This window comes from Amyelois transitella, chromosome 6, assembly GCF_032362555.1.
Source record: "Amyelois transitella isolate CPQ chromosome 6, ilAmyTran1.1, whole genome shotgun sequence".
NCBI lineage: Eukaryota > Metazoa > Arthropoda > Insecta > Lepidoptera > Pyralidae > Amyelois > Amyelois transitella.
The window spans coordinates 4,451,549-4,476,730 of record NC_083509.1 but is presented as its reverse complement, the minus strand read 5'-3'; the positions used below and the strand labels follow the sequence as shown (position 1 = coordinate 4,476,730).

At 35.0% G+C, this 25,182-nt stretch overlaps 1 protein-coding gene across 1 annotated transcript; it reads left to right on the top strand.

Annotated features, from left to right (window-relative positions):
• The first annotated feature begins 14,794 nt into the window (after positions 1-14,794).
• Positions 14,795-22,497, top strand: LOC106131042 (gamma-aminobutyric acid receptor subunit beta-like). Its single transcript, XM_060944748.1, has 10 exons — positions 14,795-14,898; positions 16,820-16,920; positions 17,567-17,634; positions 18,884-19,029; positions 19,323-19,480; positions 20,333-20,448; positions 20,727-20,895; positions 21,165-21,410; positions 21,758-21,943; positions 22,281-22,497. Exons 1-10 carry the CDS (start codon positions 14,795-14,797, stop codon positions 22,457-22,459), a joined length of 1,473 nt encoding a protein of 490 aa, XP_060800731.1. The 3' UTR covers positions 22,460-22,497.
• Positions 22,498-25,182: the final 2,685 nt, after the last annotated feature.

The window sequence follows — 25,182 nt, the reverse complement described above, 5'->3', positions numbered from 1 at the left end:
TGTACATAAAGAATGTACCTATTTCGATATAATTCATAACTATTTTATTTAGGCTATTTTAACAACATTTAATAGAGCAAGGTGATGTAAAGTAGGCTTAAAAGTCGGACGAAAATATACTTCTAATGAAGTTATATAGGTAATTACTCTTAAATAATATAACATTTCACACAAAAATGATAAGTGTGTGTTATATTATTTATGGCAGGCGATTTGTTTAGGTAAGTTCCGATAATGTTATTTTCCGATCTATCACCCATTGTAGCGGCGGCGGGGCCCGGTGTCGCCGATAGGACAATGAACGATGGATGAGATAAGCAAGTTTTTCGGCGCCACAACTGTACGCTCCACTACTTGTTTTAGTAATTTGAGTAATAAGAAATGGAAATCATTATATTAATTATGTTTTGAAACTATTTGACTATCAATTTATTATATGAAACTATTGACTTTCAATGAAGTCAAAGTTGTTCAAACAATTTTTCTTCCAAATTTTTGTTAAATATTGTAATTTAAACAAATAAATGATTTATTATATCAAATTTAATTATCTTATTTTATCTAAATTGAAAAAGCATGAACCCGACTTTTCGCTACTATGAAGGACGTTTTGCATTTAATTATTTTCAGTTATATTTATTATGGTTAAGGGTAAAACGCAAATGATAATGATATATAATTTGTCATCATCCCCTTGGTGTTTGTTCCAGTTGCATCCTCACCTTTCTGTAGAAAAGAACGGAGTACCTATGACCACGATCTTGGAGTCGGTTAACGTTATATTAATTTATGTATGTATTTTGAAACCAAGACACAGTTCAGAGCTTCAAATAGGCCATAGAGATTTTTCGAAGAAATAGTAATCATCTATTTCTGGTAAAATTGCGATGTGAGTTTAAAATTAAAACATCATGTTTTTGAGTACCCATGTATCATTTAGTTAAATTACATACGATGTTTGCCTTAGCGCGACAGTCGCAAAGGGACCTCTTTTATTTGTTAATCGTTGCCATAGGGACCGATTCATTATAAAATACAGATGTAACTGACCTCGAAATTTAGGCATGCCTTATCTTTGTAAGGTTTCAGAGCCCTTAGTAATCCTTCATACTCGTAAGGTACCTAGAGAGTTTCGTAAATTTGAGCTCTGCGAATTGATAGTACTGAAAAGGGGTAACGTTTCTGTACCGTCTACTCTTTCACCGAATATTCAGAAAAGGATTAATTTTCTGTTTGAGAACAAACTTCACTTATTGTTGACAAAAAAAGTATTTTTGTATAAAATTAAGACCTCCCTCACCGAAGAACATTTTGTAATTTTAAAGTCACGGGCAAGAATGAGAGTGAAATAAAAATAATAGAATATTCCCTGATATTTTCCGGATCTTTGAAGATATGACGTTAAGCGTGAAAGTAACAAATATGAAATATAAACAAGGCAAAGCCGAGCGCTTGGGGCAAACAACAAATGGCTGATTCGAGCAAATATAGCTGAAAACGTAAACAATCAGCACGAACTTGCACTGCATTTAGCCTTAATAAACTCATAATTATGTTTACATTTAAATTATCGGCTGAAATTTGGCATTTATCTTCATTTGGTATTCATAACTGATCTGTACGACGTGTTATTATTACTGTCAACATTTCGCCGGATTTCCAATCGTTTTTGCGACATGGGTGCGTTACCTTCGTAATGGAAAATGAATGAATGTAATATCGATGTCCGACCCTCTTCTCTTTCTATCATGAGCTTCAGTTTTTTACGTACTCGTACTTCACTGTACATTTGACTTCGTTAGTAAAAGAATATCTACTTACTTGTTTTAAGACATCACTTTGATCTCTTTGACGAATAAGTGGAACACAGAGTATCTACATTCATTATGAATGCTTGTTTATATCAAGGCTAAGAACGTAGTACGTTGTAGCGATTTTGTCTTCCAAGGCGGTTAAGTTATGAATAGGTTTTTACGGAGAGATCATTAGATGAGGCAATGACTTAAAAAAATATTGAATGTTATTTTTCATGTTGTAATCAACATACTGATTCTAAGATTACAATGTGTTGATTTCAAAGTATGCCATTAATATGGTCTTATGATGATGGTGTCTAAGATTTATCTTATCTATAATAACTAGAGACAGTTTTTTCATTTCTTTAGTAAATGCAGTCAATCTATTGTTGCAGAGCGCACAAAGCTTGGCTAATCGGCATAAAATTCCCGTTTGTCTTGTCAACCTCAAAGGCGTAATTAAAAGTTTATCTCCGCCTAAAGAATAGTTCTGGTGAAGTCCGGAATAGTTAGCGATCCCCTTTCTGTATTATCTTATATGTATATTTTATAAGTGGCTGTGGGAAACTGCTCTTTGTTTGACTACCTTTAAAGTTTCATATAATATAACAATGGAAAATTTTCCTAATATATTCTTTTTTTCAAAAATTTTTCAAAATCCTAACTTGCAGACCAATCCGTTTCTGAAATACATAATAATACTCTTTCCCGATACATAAAACTTGGGGATTTTCAAGGCAAGAATGAATATGTGTGTGTATGTGAAATATTTGAGCTGGCGTGCACTATCTTAGGCCTACACTTATCTTAGGTCAAACGCACTCAATATATATATGCAAGTGATGTCTTAAAACAAGTAAATAGATATTCTATCACTAACGAAGTCAAATGTACAGTGAAATGCGTAGAAAATTGAAGCTCATGATAGAAAGATAAGAGGGTCAGACATATATGTATATTTTGTAAGTGGCTCCAGGAAACTCTTTTTCCTTGTATAATTTAAAGCTCGATTTGCCATAATATATGGCAGGATGACTTTATAATTCCTATTAAAATAAATAACTTTTCTTGACAACAAAGTAAACTTTGTAATTGTTAAATGACATTGATTCATCTAGGAATGCGTAGTAATTGTTATTATCATTGCCACTAGAGACTTTAAAATGTCTATTTATCGTAATTTTAAAATGTGTGTGTGTGTGTGATTATCCCACTCGGCATCAAAAACGTAATTAAAACTTTGCCTATATATCTGACATAGTAGCGAGGTGAAAACTATCAGAAGAGTTCTGCAATAGTTTACTAAACCTTTTGTTCCGATATTCAATGCAATACGGCACTCCAGCTGTTTCAAAATCTGTCCATTTGAGTAACAGAATTTCTACAGCGTTGTTAAAATCATAGCATATTGAGGTGAAATGAATGAAATACAAATGAAATCGTTTTATTGCTAATATTCTCTGTTTAAGTTTACTTTTTTACAAATTTAAAATTGATTTGTGTGTTCATTATATATTTATTGCATAGGTTTTTACAATCACTATTGAATTGATTCAGGAGTAAAAAAAAACCTTCCCTTCTTTGATTTATGAGTCATCAACTAAAAATTCAATCAAAAATCAACTAAGAATTCATAGTTTATGGGTCATAAATTATGAATTCTTAGTTGATTTGTAAAATGTAGGTATATTTCATCTTTCCACTTTCGAAGATTCTTGCATACACATTCATCAATATCTTTATGCAAACTCTTCAATTTAGGGTAGTTCACTTATTCTTTTGCCAGGACGTCCCCGATTCGATTAAGGTACATTTTAGGATCTAGGCCTTCCCCTTCCAACATTCCCATTCACATATTTCTGTACAGACCTATGATATTTTGTACTACATGCATGCAACATACATATGACAGAGGCGATAGTCTCAAAAAGACCCGAAGGCTAAGAACAGTTGCTGATCATTGTAATTACCATTTTGTTTAATTTAAAAATATTTAGTTTTATTCAACTCGTTTTACGGGCGTATCGTGAAATGCAAAAACAATTAGATGAGATTCAGTTTCGGCGACAAGTAAACACAGTGCGGACACTTGACGAGGGTTCTTCGTCAGGACACCATTTAAATCCTTGTGTCTGCTGCGACACACTTGTTTCTTTTCCTCAATCATCTTTCACGAAATATGATAGTTATTGTTACCTTCAACTGTCAATGAAATACAGCGATCAAATGTTTTGATAAACGTATTTATAAAGATACTAACTAGGTATTACTTAAATAACAAACGTACATTAAATAATAATTATCAAAACTTCATTGCATCGGGCTCAGACATCTTTACTTTTAGAATTTTGAGGTTCTTATATACATTACACACTCATATCTTAGCGTGATCTCAGTTGCACCTTTAGGGCCAACCTAAAGGATTTGCTTATAATATAATCAACTGCATTTTTTGTAATGTAGGTTACTTAGATTTGTTAATAAAATCATATTCATTAAGAAGGCAAAAGTAATAACATACCAGTATTACTTACATGATAAAGTAAGTATTCTAATGAATTGTTTACCAACACAATAAATGTTCTAATGTTAATTGCGCTAAGTGTACTCACCCGAAAAAGATGAAGACGAAACTTGTTAGCATCTTGGGTTTATTGCCGATGTTCTTATATCGTAATCTAAGTTACAGTTGTTGTTTGTGTTGTCGCGGAGTTGCTGCGGAGTTGCGCGGCTGTGGCGCCGCAGTCGGCAGGCAGCGAAGACGATCAACGTTTTGGTCCAAAAGCCGCGCCGCGATTCTGACTCAAATTTTGCAACCACGCAGGCGCGATCAGAAATATAACTCTAACGTCAACTTAGTTCTTAACCCGAAGCCGTAGAGTTTGTTATTCGTTGCCGTCGTATTCCAACTTCTGCGGTTGAATGTACTGCCTCTTATGTATGATGCCCAAAAACCACATGCTTACCTCGAAATTCTACTCGACACACTCTTGAGTCTTTTCATCTAAAATGTTTATACTGACCTTACTAGATGCGATTTGTGTGTTTTGCGTATAAAATATCACTGTTTATAATTTACTAGTACGAATACATAAGAAATTTACTACATTTGAAAATTACTTTATTTTACAATTTTATACTTTGAAAAATCGAATTGAAGAAATACTCATCAAATGAGATTACAGTCGATGCGTTGAACCATAGAACATTCATTAAGACTACAAAAATTCTCCCGGAATAAATCTGCCATCCACACATGTCGGAGTTAATTAATTTCGAATAAAGACGACGACTTGCAGTCGTAATCGAGTATTCAATAACTGTCGAATATGTAGGCGAGTGAAATGCAAAGCGGGTCACGGGAACAATGGTGGGCCACGGTGATCCCTAAGGCCGGGCTGATTGCCGATGTGGTCGGTACAGAGCCGTGGTAGCAAAATAACATGACCATAGAACTAGCTCTTTTAAAATGCAACTCTGGAAACTAGACTCAAATTAAAAACAACGAAAGACATAAAAAATGTTCTTCTGACATAAGATTAACAAAAACTGTAAAATGTAATGAGATTACGATGTCTTCAGTATACAATTGTAAATTTCTTATTTAAATAAACACGCCTCAATTAAAACAATGGTAGATAGACAAGAGATAATAAAAAAACTTAGTTTTCATAATAATTTAAGATCAATAAAGTTTAACAAACCATTTTCCAATCTCCAGCTGTGAGCCACTGACACAGATAATCTATACATATAATAAATCTGTAGAAGGGTCAATTCTGTACATTGAAAATATTGAAAAAATAAATAGCAGGGGGTGTTACTGGATCGATACCAAACACAAATATGTGGTTAAAAAAATTTTTGTCTGTCTGTCTGTATGTTCAGGCATCACGTGAAAACTAACGGTTCGATTTTGATGAAACTTGGTATAATTATACCTTATTATCCTGGGCGTAAAATAGGATACTTTTTATCCCGAAAAAATACGAAGAAAAAAATCTTAATTTTTCAGTTTATCCATAGACGTTGTTCTGTAGAACCGCGAACACACGTTGCGTTACCCGCAGTGGATTTAGCGCCGTAACATGTTTCGCCTAAAGTCGGCTTTGGCTTGAACCGTTTGCTGCACAAGCGGGCCGCTACTAATTACTATGAAAAAAATACTACATAGCTACATTAATTCCCATCAAGCTGAAAATGAGTATAATTATTTAAAACACAATCAAAAGCATTATTTCAAAATTCCCCATGATTCCGGTTTAAGGAAAAAAATTTACTCACGGTCAAAGGTAAAAAATGGGTGTATCGCAATTTTCTTTAAAACGGTAAGTTTTTCAAATCGGAAAATTACCTCAGACATAAATTGTAGATCATAAAGTTATCTATAAAAAAGGTATCAATATTTTTTTTCAATAAAGCTACCGTTTCTGTGATATAACGATGCAAAAAGTTGCAAGCGTCATAATATGCATCCGTTTCCTTGCCACCTCTGAGGTAGTGTACTATTAGCGCATTTTTTTTTAACATTTTTATTATTAAACTTGAAAAAGTCTGAAATAGGTTAGAATAAACACGTGTTTTCACTACGCAGTGGCACTCAAGATTAACTTTCGCATTTATTATTTAAAAAAAAATAGAATCATCTTAGGACAATAATAGAGATTACAATTATCAAATTCAATGCAATAATCAAATTAAAACTAAAACTACTTATAAAAAGAAAGAAAAAAGATGACTACAAACTAAAATTTAATTTATAATTGTACAGTCCTTGCATAGCATCAACATGCGGGAATGTGCCCAGAAGGCTGGCAGCATTGCCAATTCGAATGGCAATGCTGATTCTCTGAGCCAGATAATTTCCAGCCCTCCGGTCAAGAGATACCTCAATTAGCTTTTTCGACAATTGTCGGAAAAGCTGATGGGCAGATAGGCCCCCCGGTCCCAGAGTTTCTACCCCAAAAGGTTCAAAAGTATAGATATTACTGATAACTACATACATAAAATCACGCCTCTTTCCCGGAGGGGTAGGCAGAGACTAACTCTTTCCACTTGCCACGATCCCTGCATACCTCCTTTGCTTCATCTACATTCATAACTCTCTTCATGCAAGCTCGGCGGTTTCGGGTACTTTTGACCTGACCCTTTACCAGGACGTCCTTAATTTGATCAAGATATGTTCGTCTAGGTCTTCCCACCCCGACCTTTCCCTCCACACTCTCCATGTATATCTGCTTAGTCAACCTGTTTTCATTCATCCTCTCCACATGACCGAACCATCTCAACATACCCTTTTCTATTCCTGTAACTACATCTTCTTTCACATCACAACATTCCCTTATCACACTGTTCCTTATCCGGTCACTCAATTTCACACACCCAACATACTCCTTAACGCTCTCATTTCCACTGCATTTATTCTGCTTTCGTGCTTCTTTTGCCATACCCAACTTTCACTCCCATACATTAATGTCGGGACCAACACGCCCCTGTGCACAGCCAGTCGAGCCTTTTTGGATAGTTTCTGACTGCTCATAAAGGCATGCAAAGCTCCATTCACCATGTTCCCCGCGTTCACTCTCCTTTCAATATCACTATCACACTTGCCATCTGATGTAAACTTTGATCCCGATAACTACATATTTGCGCCTTTTGAGGTTTTTTGCCTCATTTGAAGCAGAACGGCCTTAGATTTAGTAACCTGAAGATGAGACGGCGCAAGTGTGTCGACACAAGTAGCATCCCACACCAAAGGCCGCCCCAATCTCCAGGGTACCAAAGTCATACCATCCGGTCTCTTGGCATCATCCCGAGCCAGACCGTTTGGTTCTAGAACGGCTGGAACATGGATGGTGGCAAGAGCATGGAGGATTATATCATTTAGGGCGGCATGGCGCCCTAAATTGCCGGCACTTCTAGGGCATGAGAGGCCGTGGTGTCCATAGCCGACAACGGTATCCCCGCAAGGACAACTATTATTAAAGACTAACGGTATTTCATGTGTTGAGCATTCTGAGATAAAGCAGCTATACGACCCTAGCCACGTACACAATTAAACAGAGAGACAGATGTTGTCTCAAGGTTTCACTACAGTATAAATGAAGGGACTGGGTTTCATTATACTTATGTATATTTTATATTTTGAATTCAAGTTAAAATTACCGACAGAACAATATTTTTACTTATATTACTGCTACATAGAGTATATACGAGACGTGCTTATGCATATTATGACGCTTGCAACTGTTTGCATCGTCTCAGAAACGGTAGCTTTATTGAAAAAAAATAAAAAAATATTGATTCCTTTTTATAGATATCTTTATGATCTACAATCTATGTCTGAGGTAATTTTCCTATAAAACTTACTGTTTTGAAGAAAATCGTGAAAATCCCATTTTCTTACCTTTGACCTTGGGTAATTTTTTTCCTTAAACCGGAATCATGGGGAATTTTGAAATAATGCTTTTGATTGTGTTTTAAACAATTATACTCATTTTCAGCTTGATGGGAATTAATGTAGCTTCATTCCTATTTTTTGGTCTAAATTGACCGGACTGAAAATAAAATGGAGAAATAAACCATCTATGCGAAGACCGACATCCGCGCGGACGGAGTCGCGGGGGAAAGCTAGTTCAAAATAAGGTTAAAGTACTCATAGATAATAAAAGATTTTGAAGCGTACCTACATTTTTATAAATCACAGACCATTTAAACTTATATGGTCTGTAATATAAAGTGACAGATCTGTAACCTGTTTAATTTCTGATAGTATCTCCTGCCCATAATGGGTTGTCGAGCCGACTGATGCCACCCTATTACAGGAATCCCTTTAAAATGATCGTGTTTAGACTTACTCGTAATTCAATCCGAGTTTAAATCGTCGAACTTATTGTAATTGGAGAGTTTCGTTGGAAGAGATAATACGGCGTTGACGACAGGTCGTCAGGACGGGGTCGTCTCGTTGGCTTCAAGGCTGTATGGCATTAGTGCTGTTTCTTGAGAAACAAGACTTTTAGAAATGAAGGCTAAGGCGATAAAAAGATAGTACGGTTTTCAAAAAAATAATAAATAGTACTAATGTAATAATAGAACTTAGGACCTGAAGTAATTTGATATTTCATAGTTGGTTAAGTTCACTTCTTCCTGAGCTTGCTTGTGCCTTTAATAACCCCTATAAGTTGATTCAAGTAAAATATTTAAAAATCTTTATTTTTTTTATGTACCTACCAAAACAGCCGGCCATTTCCTACGAGATGGCACTTTTATTAACGTTGACAAAAAGCCATTTTGTAAATAGCACGTAATAATATGTTCATTTGGACAATGGCTCTCAACTCTAGCGTAACCGCAAATATAACCTTTCGGATTAAACTCCGCCAATACTAAAACTAACGTCCTATTAATATTGTTTTACATAAATGTTATAAAATTTGTCTAGTTTTTAAGCTTAATAAGAGTGTAAAAATTTTTCAACAACACCAACAAACGGTCACTTCGTGGAACAGAACTGTATAAAATTTCTTTGAAGATTAATCATTCAAAACAAAAGTTTGTAAAGAAGATGTTAATTCATCATAATTACGAGTATCTTCGTTTGACGATTACAAAATTAATGGGATGTTTTTCGTGCAAGTGTGAGTTTAATTTATTTTCATTCACTTCATTTCTTAGTGTTTGTCTAACTTCACATTTTTCTGCAAGGAAGAAGTAATCAGAAAAGAACCATATTTCCACCTCCGTACTTTACACTTTATTTAGGTATGCAAAAATTCATACAGCAGATCTTAATCAATTTCAGTGGTTTTGAAAAAGAGGAATGACGGACAAATAAACAATCTTTAATTTTTTTAATATCAGTATGGATATGAATTTCAAATATTGTGCTGTAAACCTATCTTACTTATACATACATACATACATATAGTCACGTCTATATCCCTTGCGGGGTAGACAGAGCCAACAATCTTGAAAAGACTGAACGGCCACGTTCAGCTATTTGGCTTGATGATAGAATTGAGATTCAAATAGTGACAGGTTGCTAGCCCATCGCCTAAAGAAGAATCCCAAGTTTGTAAGCCTATCTTACTTATCTTGTCTTTTTATCGGTTAACATTGTTAGAAAATGGCACAATTTTAGTATAAATGTAGCAGAGAATTGTCATTTCCTTATCTATTTCACACCTTAATGAATATCGTTCATCAAAAGCAATTTGATCAACAAAATCGGTTGTACGCTCCAATTCGTCTCAGGCATTGTTCCATACTTTTCAGATTTTCTATTGAGTTAGAAGCTTTTAGAACGAAACTTCGTAGCGTCTCGTAGCACCAGCTACGAGAGGCTACGGAGAGCGCTACGCCGTAGACGTGGCACGATTGTGTATGTAAATTCCATTTGGGGCTCTCGGGGCCCTTTACAAATTGTTTTGCACTTACTCTTGTATAATATGAGCTTATGTTCGTAATCGGTGTTGCTTTTACGCTTTGAATTTCTTTGTATATTATACAAAGTAAGACAATACAATAAAATTGTTTTAACAACATCAATAAGTTTGAATAATTTTTAAGTTCATAAATAACGGTTGACTAGCCGCAAATGGTTAACAAATTGTAGCTTTTAAGTAGAAAAGTTTTGAGTAAATACTAAATTAACACAATTTTATTATTACAAACAAAATGTTGTTACACTTTTCAAGAACAAAGCCATATTGTGCTCTCAACACCGTCTGATATGGATAGTTGGGTAGGTCTTGCACTATTTCCATCGTATCTCCAGTATCACGTCTCTTTTAAATCGCCGCCATTACACACCCCAATCTCGCGGATCAACAAACCGCTGTTGTCTCTTTATTGCCAGGATTTTTCACTCTCCAACAAGTGCCGGGGAAATGAAATCACGGTGCATTACTTTTCTTCGGGGTTTTTTTAAATTTTAACGTTTTATTACCCAGTGGACATTATAAGGTTATTGAAAAAAATAAATAAAAAGATATGAATGGAGGATGCTCCAATTTGCTCAACCGACAAGAGTTAGCTCTAAACTATAAGCAGAAGGATAGTATTTGCCACACGTGAACAAAGATCAGCCTAGTTAATGTAGGATGTAAAAAAACTAACATTACCCTTTTAAGATTATTTTTTCATCAAATCACAAATTTATTGATAATACCTAATAAACAACAAGCATAACTAATAAATTATTTATTTGCTGATTGCTTTAAAAACGATTTTCATAAGAATTGTTCTTAGTTTTTTGTCATATTAGTTGTTATGAACAACAAACGAATGTCTACATTCTAGGTCTTATTCTTTCCTCAAATTTTATCTTGATGGACATTTAATGGTGAGGTAACAAGAAAATTGAAAAGCCTCAAATACAAAGTAGCTGAGTGGTTGGTGATGATTAATTACAGCTCTCACAGATAGAGGCGAGTGACAATACTGTGAGTGCAACTTGACTCGATGACTCCGCGACGCGATATCCGCTTGTAATCGTGAGTGCTGCCGTTCATATGAATTTTACCTGAATTTTGGTACTTTTGACGAAGAATTTAAGACTTTTTTTAATTCTTAAAAAAATGTTTTGGTTTCCTTATTATAATCATTATATAATTTTTATGACGTGTCAGCCTTATCATTATTTTACTACCTCAATTTATCCTATTTACATTATTAAGGATCTATCTATCAATATTAACACTTCTTTACGTCCAGTTTTGGACTTAGGCCTTTTTCAATTGTGTCCATTCCTAACACTCTTGGGTAAACAACATCCAATCCCGTCCCATTTGTCAAACGATATCTTAATATAGAAAATATAATCAAGTATAGATATTTGCATATTTTTATTAAGATATGCGAAAAACATAATTTAGTTCCGGATTTTATAACAAATCGGCTTAAAGCTGCCGAGGATTATGATAACAGCATATTATTTGCATGATAAGGCAGTATTACATGGAAAAAAAGACTTACATTTTGTCGAATCTACGATTTGAAAGATTGATATAATTGCAAATGCATCTTTTATTAGTGGAAGGTCGACGACGTATGAATCTCTGTAGCCTTATCACATAAACATTTGACCAAATAGGACTCAGTTGTATGAAAAATTAAGGAGTCTTTTGTGTTGTACGTAATTTTGAGAAGAGTCGTGTTAGTGTAAGAGCAGGGTACTATAACAACTCAGCCTGAATATGGGTTTCAGATAAAAAAATATTATGTTATCTTTATTCAAAATCGGAATCACTGAGCAACTCAAACTAAAAAGCCATCATTCATGGCATGTCCTTATCCCAAAATGCGAGTATTTATTGATCTGGAAGAGATAAAATCAAACGGATTGAGTCGAACCTCGCAGATTACGTCTGGAGAAATATGAAAAATACTTCAATGATTTTGTAGTCTGCATTTTGCTTGAACGATAATCATCCACTTTCACGTTTATATTTAAGTTTGTGCATACAAATAATTTTGTGTTAAACTGAACCGGTTGGTTCTGCACTGTTTTCGGTTCGATTTTTATTTGTTTATATTGTATTAAAAGGCAACAAAACAGACACTAAGCTTTACATACAATTATTTCGATGCCGTCTTGGTACGTACTAGCAGTTAAGCTGTTTTTTAATTCAAAGTTAATTTAGAAACACTAGAAAGGTACGGTTTCTTGATGTCTTATTTTAACGAAATAATTGGGGAACAAAGTATCCGAATTGTTGGATATAAATCAGAAAAAGCAAATCAGAAGTCAGAAAAATAATAAATCAGAAAAAGAAAAAGCTAGTCTTAAATATGTAAATAGCATTTATCTGTCAAGCAGGAGAGTTACATGGTGTTGTGCAACCGTGTCGGAGGCGCGAACGCCGCAAATAACTTCCGCCGGCGAAGCTAGCTGCGGCGTGCGGATGCCGCATGTTCACGATCAGTGTTGCCAACCCCAAAATACACATAACATTAGAAGCCTTTCACCTAAGAGAAATGTAGATCAACTTTTAAAAAACTGTAAGTGATGGGTAAAGGAATGAGCTTTTCTTTATGAATGCATATTCTAATTAAATGCAAAATCAAAATTGTGAAGAAATATTTTAGTCAAATAGTAAAATGACTTGGCACCGAAAATGCGGTAGATCTAGAGTTTAAACTGAAAGGTAAAGTAAAGGATGGGGACTACACTGTTCACACCACTCTTGATTTACCCCGTTAGGTATTCCTCAAACTGGGTTGAATCAGGACAGGGTGAAAAGGCACTGGAACGGAACAGGACTAGCGAGACATGCGGCAACGCAGAGTGTGCCACTTTAAAGTGATACACGTACTCACTTTGCGGTTTGTGTGCCAAACGGAAACCTGTGTGAGGTGGAATAAACCTTTTTAATTTTGTTGTTATAACTTAGTTTTACTAATAACTAGTCCCGCCCCAACTTCGCACTGAACGTATTTATACATATAAACCATCCTCTTGAAGCATTCTATTAATAAAAAAAAAACTAGTAGTTTTAAAGATTTAAGCATACATACTGATATAGGGAGACGCGGGAAACTTGCTTTATACTATGTTGTGAAGTTAAACTATTTAGATCGACTTGAGTGTTTATGTGAATAACTTATTTATTGTACCTGCATTGCAATTTTCATAAAATTTATAACAACAGAGACAATTTAGTATATATTAAAACGTAGTAGAAAGAAACTAGTAAGGATCAACATTTGGCTAACTTAAATAGGCAATTGATATTGATTCTTTAATTAAAAAATAATATACATTTATCAAAGTATTTTACATTTACTGAGATATAACAGTAAATATTGAAAAATCATCTAAGATTCCCACCAAGTAAATTCTTTCAAGGTTTAATATGTCCAACATGTAGCCAAGGCTTGTCCGTAAAATAAAAAAATCCGTATTAAGGTATCGACACCTGATATTATTTTATGTTCCAACTGTAACAGTTTCTGTGTGGTTCCCGGCATGTGCTGTGTGGTTCCCGGCACCAATATAAAAAAGAATAGGACCACTCCATCTCGTTCCCATGGATGTCGTAAAAGGCGACTAAGGGACAGGCTTATAAACTTGGGATTCTTCTTTTAGGCGATGGGCTAGCAACCTGTCACTATTTGAATCTCAATTCCATTATTGAGCCAAAAAGCTGAACGTAGCCTGTCAGTCTTTTCAAGACTGTTGGCTCTGTCTAGCCCGCAAGGTATATAGACGTTATACGACGGAGGTATGAAGGGGTTTGAAGTTTGAAAGCAATATCAATGGTAGGTCTGGCCGAGAATGTCGCGAGTTGTAGGCGAGAACTACGAGATCGGAACTTTTTCCTCATCGTCCACAGGCTTCGCTCCTTTAATTCACTTTTCGCTTGTAGCCGGTGATAACAAACGGAGTCTGCTGTGGTTTTTCGTACCTTATAGAAAAGTTCAAAACCGCTGTTGTGCTCTCAAATCTCCTATAATGGTGGTGTGATTATAATGTTTCTTATGCCGAAGGCTGACGTAACAAAATTATTAAAAACTTATCTTTACCGATTTTTTGTCTTTTCGGAATAGTTATCGTGCAACGGAGATGACGTGAGGTAAGATATATTTCTCTTTAGCGCATCACACGACTGTATTAAAATTGGCCATTGTACTAGCGTTTAATTTCCCATCTTGAAAAAGTTGCATTAAACGGAACTTAAATGAGACTTTATCACCAATGGGGACGAAGTCTATGGTGACTACTGAGAACAAGCGGAGATCTGCACTAGCGCACGCGCGGCGACACTTTGCGCGACGCTGCCGCCGCGGCCGCTCATGCTACACTCTGTTGGACTACGTAAGAGATCGTGATCGCGATAAGCCGTAACGAAACTCTTAAACTTTTGAAAACTTGAAATGATTTAGAAATTAAATTAAATATGAGGTGTTTAGTGTGTGAGACTGGGGAGAAGAAAGTGGCGGTGTGGTCGTGGTTGCGGTGAGCGCGCAATGTGCCGCGTGCCGCGGTCGGTCGCGCGATGAACGCGCGGCGCACGCGTGGCGCGCGTTCCTGTCGCCTGCACGCGCGCCCTTTTGCAAGACTCCTCATGATTCCGATAGTGATCACACTTGCGAGAGCACAGTAAGTTACTTTCAAACTAGATGAGTTAACTTTTTCAGTAAACTTATAGTCACAACAATGTTAGTTGCTGAAATTATTTACATAATTCTGATAACAAGATTATCAAACATGAATCAAAATTCAATAAGTGAAGAAGTTTTCAACTTTTTTTTGTTAAGTTCGGAATATTTGAATTACAAATGCTTTTGTAAAGTTTCGAACTCACATGTTTGCTGTAAAAAATAATTACAGATGAATGTAATAACGTTGTAAGCGTTGGGTCGATTTAATTGTTATTTTTTATATGATCGTAGTTTACAGCGAGTGCTTATTGTGAATCATTATTCATTTTGAAATATCCTGACTGTTAAATTGGTAGTGTAAACATTACAAAATGTTAATATTTTGTAACATTTTAAATTTTATAATTATTTTTAGCTAGTAACAATTATTGTATATTAGGTTCTTTTATCAAGCAAAATGAGAAAGGCAAATATTAAATAAGCAATTACCGTCAATTTGAAAATAGATATTAGGACAAGAAAGATAAATTAAAGATATGCAATCAGTTACATAGCTTATAAAGCTCCTACTCCCATATATGCTGGTTTTATTGAAGGAGTAAAAAGAAAATAGTAACGAAAAACTCTGTTATAAGTAAAAAGTGTATTGTTCAGCAGTACTTCCAGGAAGATTTCCCGGCAAGGCATATTTGTGGGCACGGCGAAGGTAGACAAGCCGCCGGCCGACGGCAAGTTGCTCGGGAGAGCCGCCACAAATATTCGTACTTTGTAAACGTTTGCTCTATTCAAACACAACTAGGGTTTTATACAAGCCTGAATGATTTGATTTGCGTTTTAGAAGTGTTAGTAAATATTATATTATGTTTTAAGCAAGAACTGAACTATTATTCTATTAACATAAAACTTAGATGATATAATAAGTATCGAGAAACCTTAGATTTTTACCACTGTTAAAAGATATTTCATTACGTAATGATGTACATATGTAAATAAAATACGAAAAAAAAATCTGAGAAAAGTTTAATCGAATTGAAAAGAAAGACAAGTAAACTTATCTAGTAAGAAAACTTATGTAGTTTCAAGCTAGCTCAGCGTGTGATTTGCGTAAACATTTTGGTTATTTATTTAATCAAAGTATTTACCATTGTCACTTACAGTGCAAACTTTAGGACCTCACAGGAACAGTGTCATATGCTTTTGTGAAAATAGTGTTTGGGTGTTCGTTTTAGAGGTATTTTTTTTTATATTATCCCCAATTACCCTTTTTTTTTTTATTTATTCAAAGAAGATTTTATCGCGTACTCCTGAGATTATAATAAAAAAACGGTTGTACAAAGTTTGGTTTTTATAATAGGAAAGTTAAGCAACTTCATTCTTAGATCTTCATTATCTTATCTATGATCATCTAATCTTATGATGAAATGGAAAGAAAATCTGTGATGTGAATGTAAGAAAACCTTTAATAGATGCATGTACATTTATTTCAAAATTATATTTCTGCTTTTTGAATTACCAAAGAAATGACAAAAAAGAAAAGTGAATGTTGTAAAGTGGCAGATTAATTATGTTTAAAACTTACTTTCAACCTTAAAAGGAATTGTTGAGATTACTCAAACATGAATCTAGTAGTCTAGTTAACACTAAGTCACGACAAGAATGTTAGACAAGGCGTTTTATGGTCTAGTAAATAACATAACCTTGTTCTATTGGTAAATTATGTCTAGATTAAATAAAATACTGTCTTTAAAGGTTGTTAAAGGTGCATTTTTAAATATTCACAAACTTTTGATTTTTTATTGCGAATCTCTGTAAATGCACAAACTGTGTTAACAACAAAACATTTTAGACCGCGTGAGAATCGAGCCCCTGAAGGAACAAATGAAATGTATTCGTACTGACCTATTTTATATATTTTTTAGAAGTGGACGTTTGAGTGCGTTCGACCGGTTGGAGAACGTCACCCACACGGTTACCAGGATCCTGGACGGGTACGACATCCGGTTGCGACCTAACTTTGGTGGTGAGTGAAAGGGAAAAATTTTCAATCAACACAAACTTTATTTACAAACTTTTGTTTGTTTGAATTTTTTGCCGGAATTCAAAAAAGAATATTGTGATTCATTTTTTTAATTCCAGATCTTAACTTATATAGCTTTGCAATACAGATGTATTATTATTTGGGGATAATAAACCTTATTTATAAGTAACAATAAGCTTATAATGATGTAGCCTGAATTTAATTTAAAGGTACAAAGTAATAAAATCAAATGAAATGTTGATAAACAATCCAAAATACATTCAGAGAAAATTCAATTCACTGTCAAAATATTCCAGTTTACTGAGTGATCTCATGAAACAATTTCAAATATGTTTGATGCAAGTACATCGGTATGAGGAACGCGGATGCAGACGAGAATCCAATATGAATGTCGTAATCATATTGCTCGTATCACACACCTCTGCACGTATTTATTTTGTATATGACCCGCAATGTGAACCAGATGTTATTTCAGTCTTACATAACTCCAGAGTATTCCGTATTGCAAATACTGCAAGCTTTGGGCCGTAAAGAATACGAAACGAATTTTGTAGGTGACTGCGGATGGTCAGCATATTGTGATTCCATATGACGTTTGCTTCGGTGTACAAAATATTATTGTTTTCAGGCGATCCGCTGTTCGTGGGTATGGATTTGACTATCGCAAGTTTTGACGCTATATCGGAAGTCAATATGGTAAGACGATTTCAAGTCGAGTCGATTGTTGACTGTTATAAAAACATTATAGAGTGATGATTGATTTCCTGATTGGCAGAGATTCATAAAATGTGAATGTGAGTCACGGTCAAAGTATAATAAAAGCTTATAAGTACCTTATGTCGTTATTATGAAAAGCAACTAATCTAATTTTGATTTTTATAACATATTTTGAATAGGCATTACGTTACTGATACAGAAGTTATTCCGTGAAGTTGCTACGTGTTTTAATACGTATATGGTTACATCGATTTTATTAATTCCTGTTGTCAAGTCAAAAGTTAGGCATTCTTCTCACAATTTGTGCACGGAATAAAAAAAAACGTAAACATTTTGTAGATACACAACTCAAGGGCCGCCATCAAAGATTGATTGATAACGGCCGTGTCGCCAAAATTTCGCCGGCGACCTTGTGTTTCTTGAGAATCTCGAGTTTTGGGTCGTATCAAGGGCCGTTGAGCCGTGGTAATTCATTAAGCTTTTAATAGCATCCAAAAGGGAGCAAGGCCGTGGTCACTTGACACACATCGTCGTTGACCGAGGGGCGGTGTGCTGACTCTGCCAATCGATGCCGCCTTTGCATACCACCGCCACTCGCGGACTACGGCTGCTAAAGTCGCCGCCCACTCCCTCTTATATACTCTATCTATAGTTTCAATATCAAACCCGATCTTATGCACGAAATTCAAAACTATTTTGCCGTGTGTTATATGGATTTGAGTGAAATCCGACGTCTGAAATCTACACTCCCTCCCTTGGGCCCTATCCCATTTCATTTGGCTCTAAATTTACATCGCTGTGTTTTATTAAGGGCTGGTAGATACTGGTATTCTATCAAATTTAATTCTGTTATAAAATGTTATGGAATTTTGTTCCTATTAAATCTGTCAATTTAGATTACCAAATAGATCCCAAATAATTTTTTTTCGCCTGCATTTATACCAATAAGGCGTCTTCCTATTTCTTTTAGCTACAATAGATATCTTTTTGAAATAAGATACATGTAACTAAATGTAATGTGATGATGTAATGTGGGTAAACCACGACTTTGCCCACGTAACATTTTCTATTATCCCGTGTTAACTGAAAATTTTAGTTTCTTCTGCCAGAGGTTACGGTTGTTGTTATGCTAATTTCCAATCACACATCATCTCTTAGTTAACGTTAAGTGTATACATAATAGTATACATAAGAACTTTGATTTGATTTCTGTCTAATTTTCTTTCAGGATTACACAATAACGCTATATCTTAATCAATATTGGAAGGATGAAAGGTTAGGTTTTGGACTGTCGGACGAGGTTCTCACCCTATCTGGTGACTTCGCTGATAAGATATGGGTTCCAGACACCTTCTTTGCTAACGACAAAAATAGGTCAGTACTTACAAATACTCATGATATAAGTTCTTACTTTTAAATACTTTCTTTCCTCAATGTTGTAAACACAATTTGTTATTTATCCTTGTTCAAATGGACACATTCACAGAAAACAATTTTAAAAATTTCTTATACAATTACATCATAATCAGAAAACATTATTTGGTAAGCATTATTATTAAGAAAATGTTTGCACTGTTTTTATAATACCCATGGTTGGTTTTCCTGTGATATAGGAGAAAAGCTCCTTTTTGGCTTTAAAGAAAAATTATAAATAATTAAAATTTTAGCTTCCTTCACGACGTGACTGAGCGCAACAAACTAGTTAGACTGGGGGGCGACGGCAGCATCACCTACGGGATGCGGTTCACCGCCACGCTGGCGTGCATGATGGACCTCCACTACTACCCCCTGGACAGCCAGAACTGCACCGTCGAGATTGAGAGCTGTGTGACTCATACACTTGTAATAGATCATCCGGCCGGCTTCACATGATTTGCTTGGCTTGGCCACTTACATCATCGACACGTTAAATGTCCAATACAGATATAAATCTAGCCAGATTCCGTTATTGTAACTAAACATATCAATGTTTTCCTGCATCTATAAATCAACAAAACTTGATTGAAGTCTTTGAATATTTCTGAAATAAACAAAAACATCCTATTGACTTCACACTAAGCAGAAAATGCTTGATACGCTAAGCCTATATAGACTAAGATGGGTTAACTAGTGGGATCTAGCTAGATCTATATCTGTGGTCCAAATGCCTGTTATTCTGTGTCTTTGTCAACAGACGTGTAATGAGCATTTCTTTCTCTTGCGCAGGAATCACGCTGCGGTATTTAAATATGAAGTGCTGGCGTACATCGAATTTTCGACGCATTTTCACACTAAAAGCTTTTTGACGTTAATTTGCTTACAATAAACTCTTCCCCTCTGAGCTGTGAACATTTCATGTTCCTCTTGCACGTCAACATTAATTTCATAAAAAAATCAGTGCATTGTCGTTTGGCATCGCTTCACAAAAAGTCATAAGAAAATGATTGGCTGTTGTGTTCAAGAATTTCATTGTTCCGTTATCAATTATGTGGTGTTGTGGCTAGTTTTATAGACATAAAATCTGCAGTTCTTGAAACCAAAGTTCGTTGTTAAAAATATGTTTATAACTCACATTCTAATTTGCGGCTACTGACCAATAAATAACTCAAGATCTATACGAAAAAGTTCGTTTCCAATATGAATGCCACAAGCCACATAAACTTTCATCAGCATGCTAACTTGTCTTATCTCTCTACAGATGGGTACACCGTGTCGGATGTGGTGATGTACTGGAAGGAGACCCCAGTGCGAGGAGTGGAAGACGCCGAGCTGCCACAGTTCACTATACTGGGCCACGAAACTAACGATAGGAAGGTAATATTATTTCTGACTCTCTTTAGTAACGTATGTATCCAAGTCCCCAAATCGAAACGTGCAGTATTTCGAGATAAATAATGAAGGTCTACTCTTTCTCTCACATTTTAAAGTTTCGGTGCATTTTTCGACTCCTTTGCTTGTTGTATTAAAAAAATCAATATTTACACATTTACAAAAGTCTTTATCATATAGTAGGCAAATAAAATTTCCTATTACATTTCACCCAATTAGTGCAAACTTATCCTTCTATCAAACTACCACTCAAATTTCTTCAGGAAAAGTTGGCGACGGGCGTTTACCAGAGACTTTCGCTGAGTTTCAAGCTTCGCCGGAACATCGGCTACTTCGTGTTCCAGACATACTTGCCGAGCATTCTGATCGTGATGCTCTCGTGGGTTTCTTTCTGGATCAATCACGAAGCCACTTCGGCCAGAGTTGCCTTGGGTAAGGAACTATTTAAAATCGATGCGAAGTCTTGACATTTTTGATGGCAGGCTCTAGCATATAAATAGATAGTATCATACCACCCTAGGCTTCGAACTGACGAGTCGAACTAGTGGGAATGATTGTTTTGGTCAGTGACAGACATAGTTCTCTTGTTTTTCAGTACTTTCAGCTAGTATGCATAAATGAATTTGTAAAATCAAATTGGCTTAGGAATTATATTGAGACAATCAAAATATTAATGATTCTTAATCTTACCTTCTACCCAGGAATAACTACCGTTTTGACGATGACCACGATCAGTACTGGCGTCCGCAGCAGTCTTCCCCGCATCTCCTACGTGAAGGCAATCGACATCTACCTGGTGATGTGCTTTGTGTTCGTCTTCGCTGCTCTGTTGGAGTACGCCGCTGTTAATTATACGTACTGGGGCGCCAGAGCCAGGAAGAGGGCAAAGTTAAAGAACAGGGACTTGTCGACTAGTATCAGTATGGAGAAGGATATGAAATGTTCTGGTTTGTATTACTATATATTTCCATTTTTGTTCTAAAATATACTTAATTATTACGATACACTTAAACATGGTGCACCCTGGGCTAGGGCTAGGCTAGCTCGTCAGAGAGATGAGGATGTAACCAGTACTAACTCGAGGAGGAACAAGACCTTGAACATTATCAATTACTTGACTTAGCTATACCAGGATCATGGTCATAGCTTTGTCATTAATAAAGAGTTTTCTAATATCTTCACGATATCAAAAATTAACAAATAAATAAAAATTATATATATAAGTCTCAGCAACAATAAGCATACGAGTGTATTGGTTCTATAAATATGCAGCGTACTAACCCTCATTTTTCAGGTTCTCGGTCGCCAGAAGAAATAATAGCCCTGCGAGAGTGTAGCAGTACCGGCCGGGTGTCTCCATTGCTAGGACTCCGCTCCAAGCCTCTGCCTGTCGCAGCGGGTGCCCCTCCCTCTTTGAGGTTGCAAAGAGACCATACTCATCTGCGATACAGGAATCGGCCACATTCCAGGAACTCTAGAAGTAATTCTGTTTACCTCTTTGTCTCTATCCGAATAGGAAATCTCAGGTTGTTATAATTAAAGTGTTTTGAAGTCTGTAAATCTCATTCGTTTCTAATTTTTATACAGAATTTATGGGAAATTGTTCGTTTAGTAAATATGTGGTACTTCAGTACCATAACTATAGTACTGAGGTATTATAACTTTTAATATATACGTTTTTATCCATGATTTATATCTACAGACCCAGGAGGGTCTCAAAGCGTAACCTGACGGGTGCAACTAGATTATGCAAAGATGATAGAGAGTGAATCCTCGATATACGATTTTCTGAATATTAATTTCATTGATTTTTTCAGATGGTTCTACTGGTAAACCCAAGATGATGCACGCGCTCCGTCGCGGAGCCACCGTCATCAAAGCTTCCATGCCTAAAATCAGGGATGTCAATGTAATAGACACGTATTCTCGAGTCATCTTCCCGGTCTGTTTCCTCCTCTTCAACGCCGTCTACTGGGTCTTCTACATATTCGACTGAAACTATTGTAAGGAAATGAAAGGTTAAGTTCACATTGGCTGCGGTTCCACAAGGCGAGCGACTCTGTAAGGATTTAAATCTGGCCTCGTGTTAACGAACACTTTTAGAAGAATACAGCCTATTCATGTGTGTTTAAAATAATAAGAAGCAGTCAGTGTAAAAGGGACTTAGATACAAGAAATACAATAAGAAATTGACGAAGCTACGTGATGAAATTTCAATACTTAAAGCAATAAGTCAACTTATATCGTAATTATTAACTTATTATGTAAGTATGTATATCATCGACCAGTGAAGACATCTTAATGTTATTTTTTCCGTAAAGTGTTCATTGATTTATTTAGCACCACCTGTGAGACGAGCTATGCAAATATTTTTATAAAAATAATTATAAGTGTGACCTACACGTGCTAAGTAATAGGCCAAATGTAGGTATAAAAGATTTTTTTGTAGATTCCGATGTCATTAGTAGATATAGCATATCGCATGGTTATGATAACGAAACTGCCAAAATCATAACGTAACGAACTAAGCGCAACAAAGATTTGTTTTGGGGCTTTTACTACTAATTTATTATCTGTCCTATTAGATATCAATCTATCTATACTAATTAAAGTAAAAAGTGCTTGCATATGGAATTGCTATCGTGGTCTCGTGAAGGTATAACATTTTTGCAGTCTAAGACTTTGTTTCTTAACTATGTTATTTAATAGGCAAATGCAGACTTAAAATATACAACCTGAGTTTTACCTCAGATAGGGTAGGACGGGTTTTAATCCAGGTGATTTAAACCCGAAAGTCTTTCGTCTGATAAAACGTTCATAAATTAGTTCCATTCGTTATCTCTACTGAAACCACGTCAGAGACCTAGAAAAGGATTAAAGTAGGAACCAAATCGAAGTTTGTACATTCGTATAATGTGATTTTCACTATGCAAGCAATTAATAAAATAAATAGATAAAATAAAATTAAAAAAAAATTACTTGATAGTCCTTTCAGATATTTATAATAATTTATTACAAGTGTAAGTGAATTGGCACAAAATAAGACGAACTAAATTATTTGTTATCGTACCTATTATACTTAAATGTGTAAATTAGATGTTCCATAATATCTTGTAAATAATACCTATGATACCTAATTATGTCTTTAGTATGGACGTCGTAAGTGAGAGGAAATTGTAGTTAAATTGATGTTAAAATTAGAAACTGATTGCAAGCCAATAGTTAATTATAATAAGAAACGTTGTAAAATAAAGTTTATTATCGACTTTGTTTTTTCATTATCGCCTAATGAAAACTTGAAAAAATCTGAAAATAAAATATTAATAAAAAAACGTATATATCATAAAAAAATCACAAGCTCAATAAATAAACCATTTTTCCCTTTTTTCACCTATGTTTAACATATGTACGTAAAATAAACGTGTGATTTTAAAAGTAGATTTAACCTTTGAGATAAAGCATTTTTTTTCTATATCCATCATTTTGTTTATTTACCTACTGATCAAGTACCTATAAAATTTACATTCAAAGTGTCAACTTCAAAATTTTGGGTCTGACAATGAAAAGTCAAAACACCTTCTTGAAGATTTAAAAAAGGCTAGCGGGAACATGACATCAAGATTGGACAGTTTAATACATTATTCATTAGTGCTTTTATCCTTAAGGGTGCCTTAAGTTTAAGTAAACACTCTAATAAGGCCTTAGTCTCGTCTTACGACATCTATAGGACGAGTTGAATTCTAGTGGTCTTATTTCTACTCTATCGGAAACCCCAAAACACCGCCCTCTACAGCCTTTTGGGAAAATCAAATAAAATATTCTCCTCATGTAAATCCGTGAAAAGCGGGTTTCACTATTCAGGCTCATACCGTTATAATATTTAGTTTTCATCTTCACATTTACATAGATGTCGCTGTAATAGATTTTTTGCAAACGCTATGCAGCGTTAACCAAAGTTTACTGCATTTGGTAATTATTAAGAAGAATAAATGCTTTGCGAGCAATTTTAATTTATTCAAAGAGAAGTCGGTAAGTGCCATAATTTGATGGAAATTTATATTCTTAAGGTACAAATGGGATGCAAATTGTTATTTCCTAATAACAATATTGATAGGATAAGGAAAACCGAATGATAATAGGAAAATGAACGGAATGATATTAGACTAAATTTTTAATAGGTATTTACGGAGAAAACGGTTAGTCAGCGATGTACGAAATTATGAGTTTTTGAAATGAAAGTAGGTAAGTATCAATTAAAGGAATGATGAAAAGAGGCAAGACTGAAATCAGGGTGTAGGTTGGATAAAAGTAAAATTTTGATTTCAGACTTTTCCACAAATAAAAGATTTTTAGGAAGGTATTTTTAATCTTCAAATCGAAGAATAACATAGCTGAGTAGTAGTTAGTAAATTCATTAGGTATCTGCATATCATGAAAATATGATTGCCAGATAAAAGCGATTCACATAACAATTAAGCACTATCTTAAAATAAGAAATTCGTACCGAAAAATATCACAGCGTACCTACCAAACATAATAAAATCATAAATACAAACAGATAACAAAATTTAAACAAAAAATATGCTCGTAATAGATGAAAATATCAGTTCAATTCGACTATATTTATAAGCCCTTCATCTATTTTCATCGAACGTTATTCACAGTAGCCGATAAAATACAAATGTAGGAGAGTGTTGAAAGGGATTTAGGTGTATATAG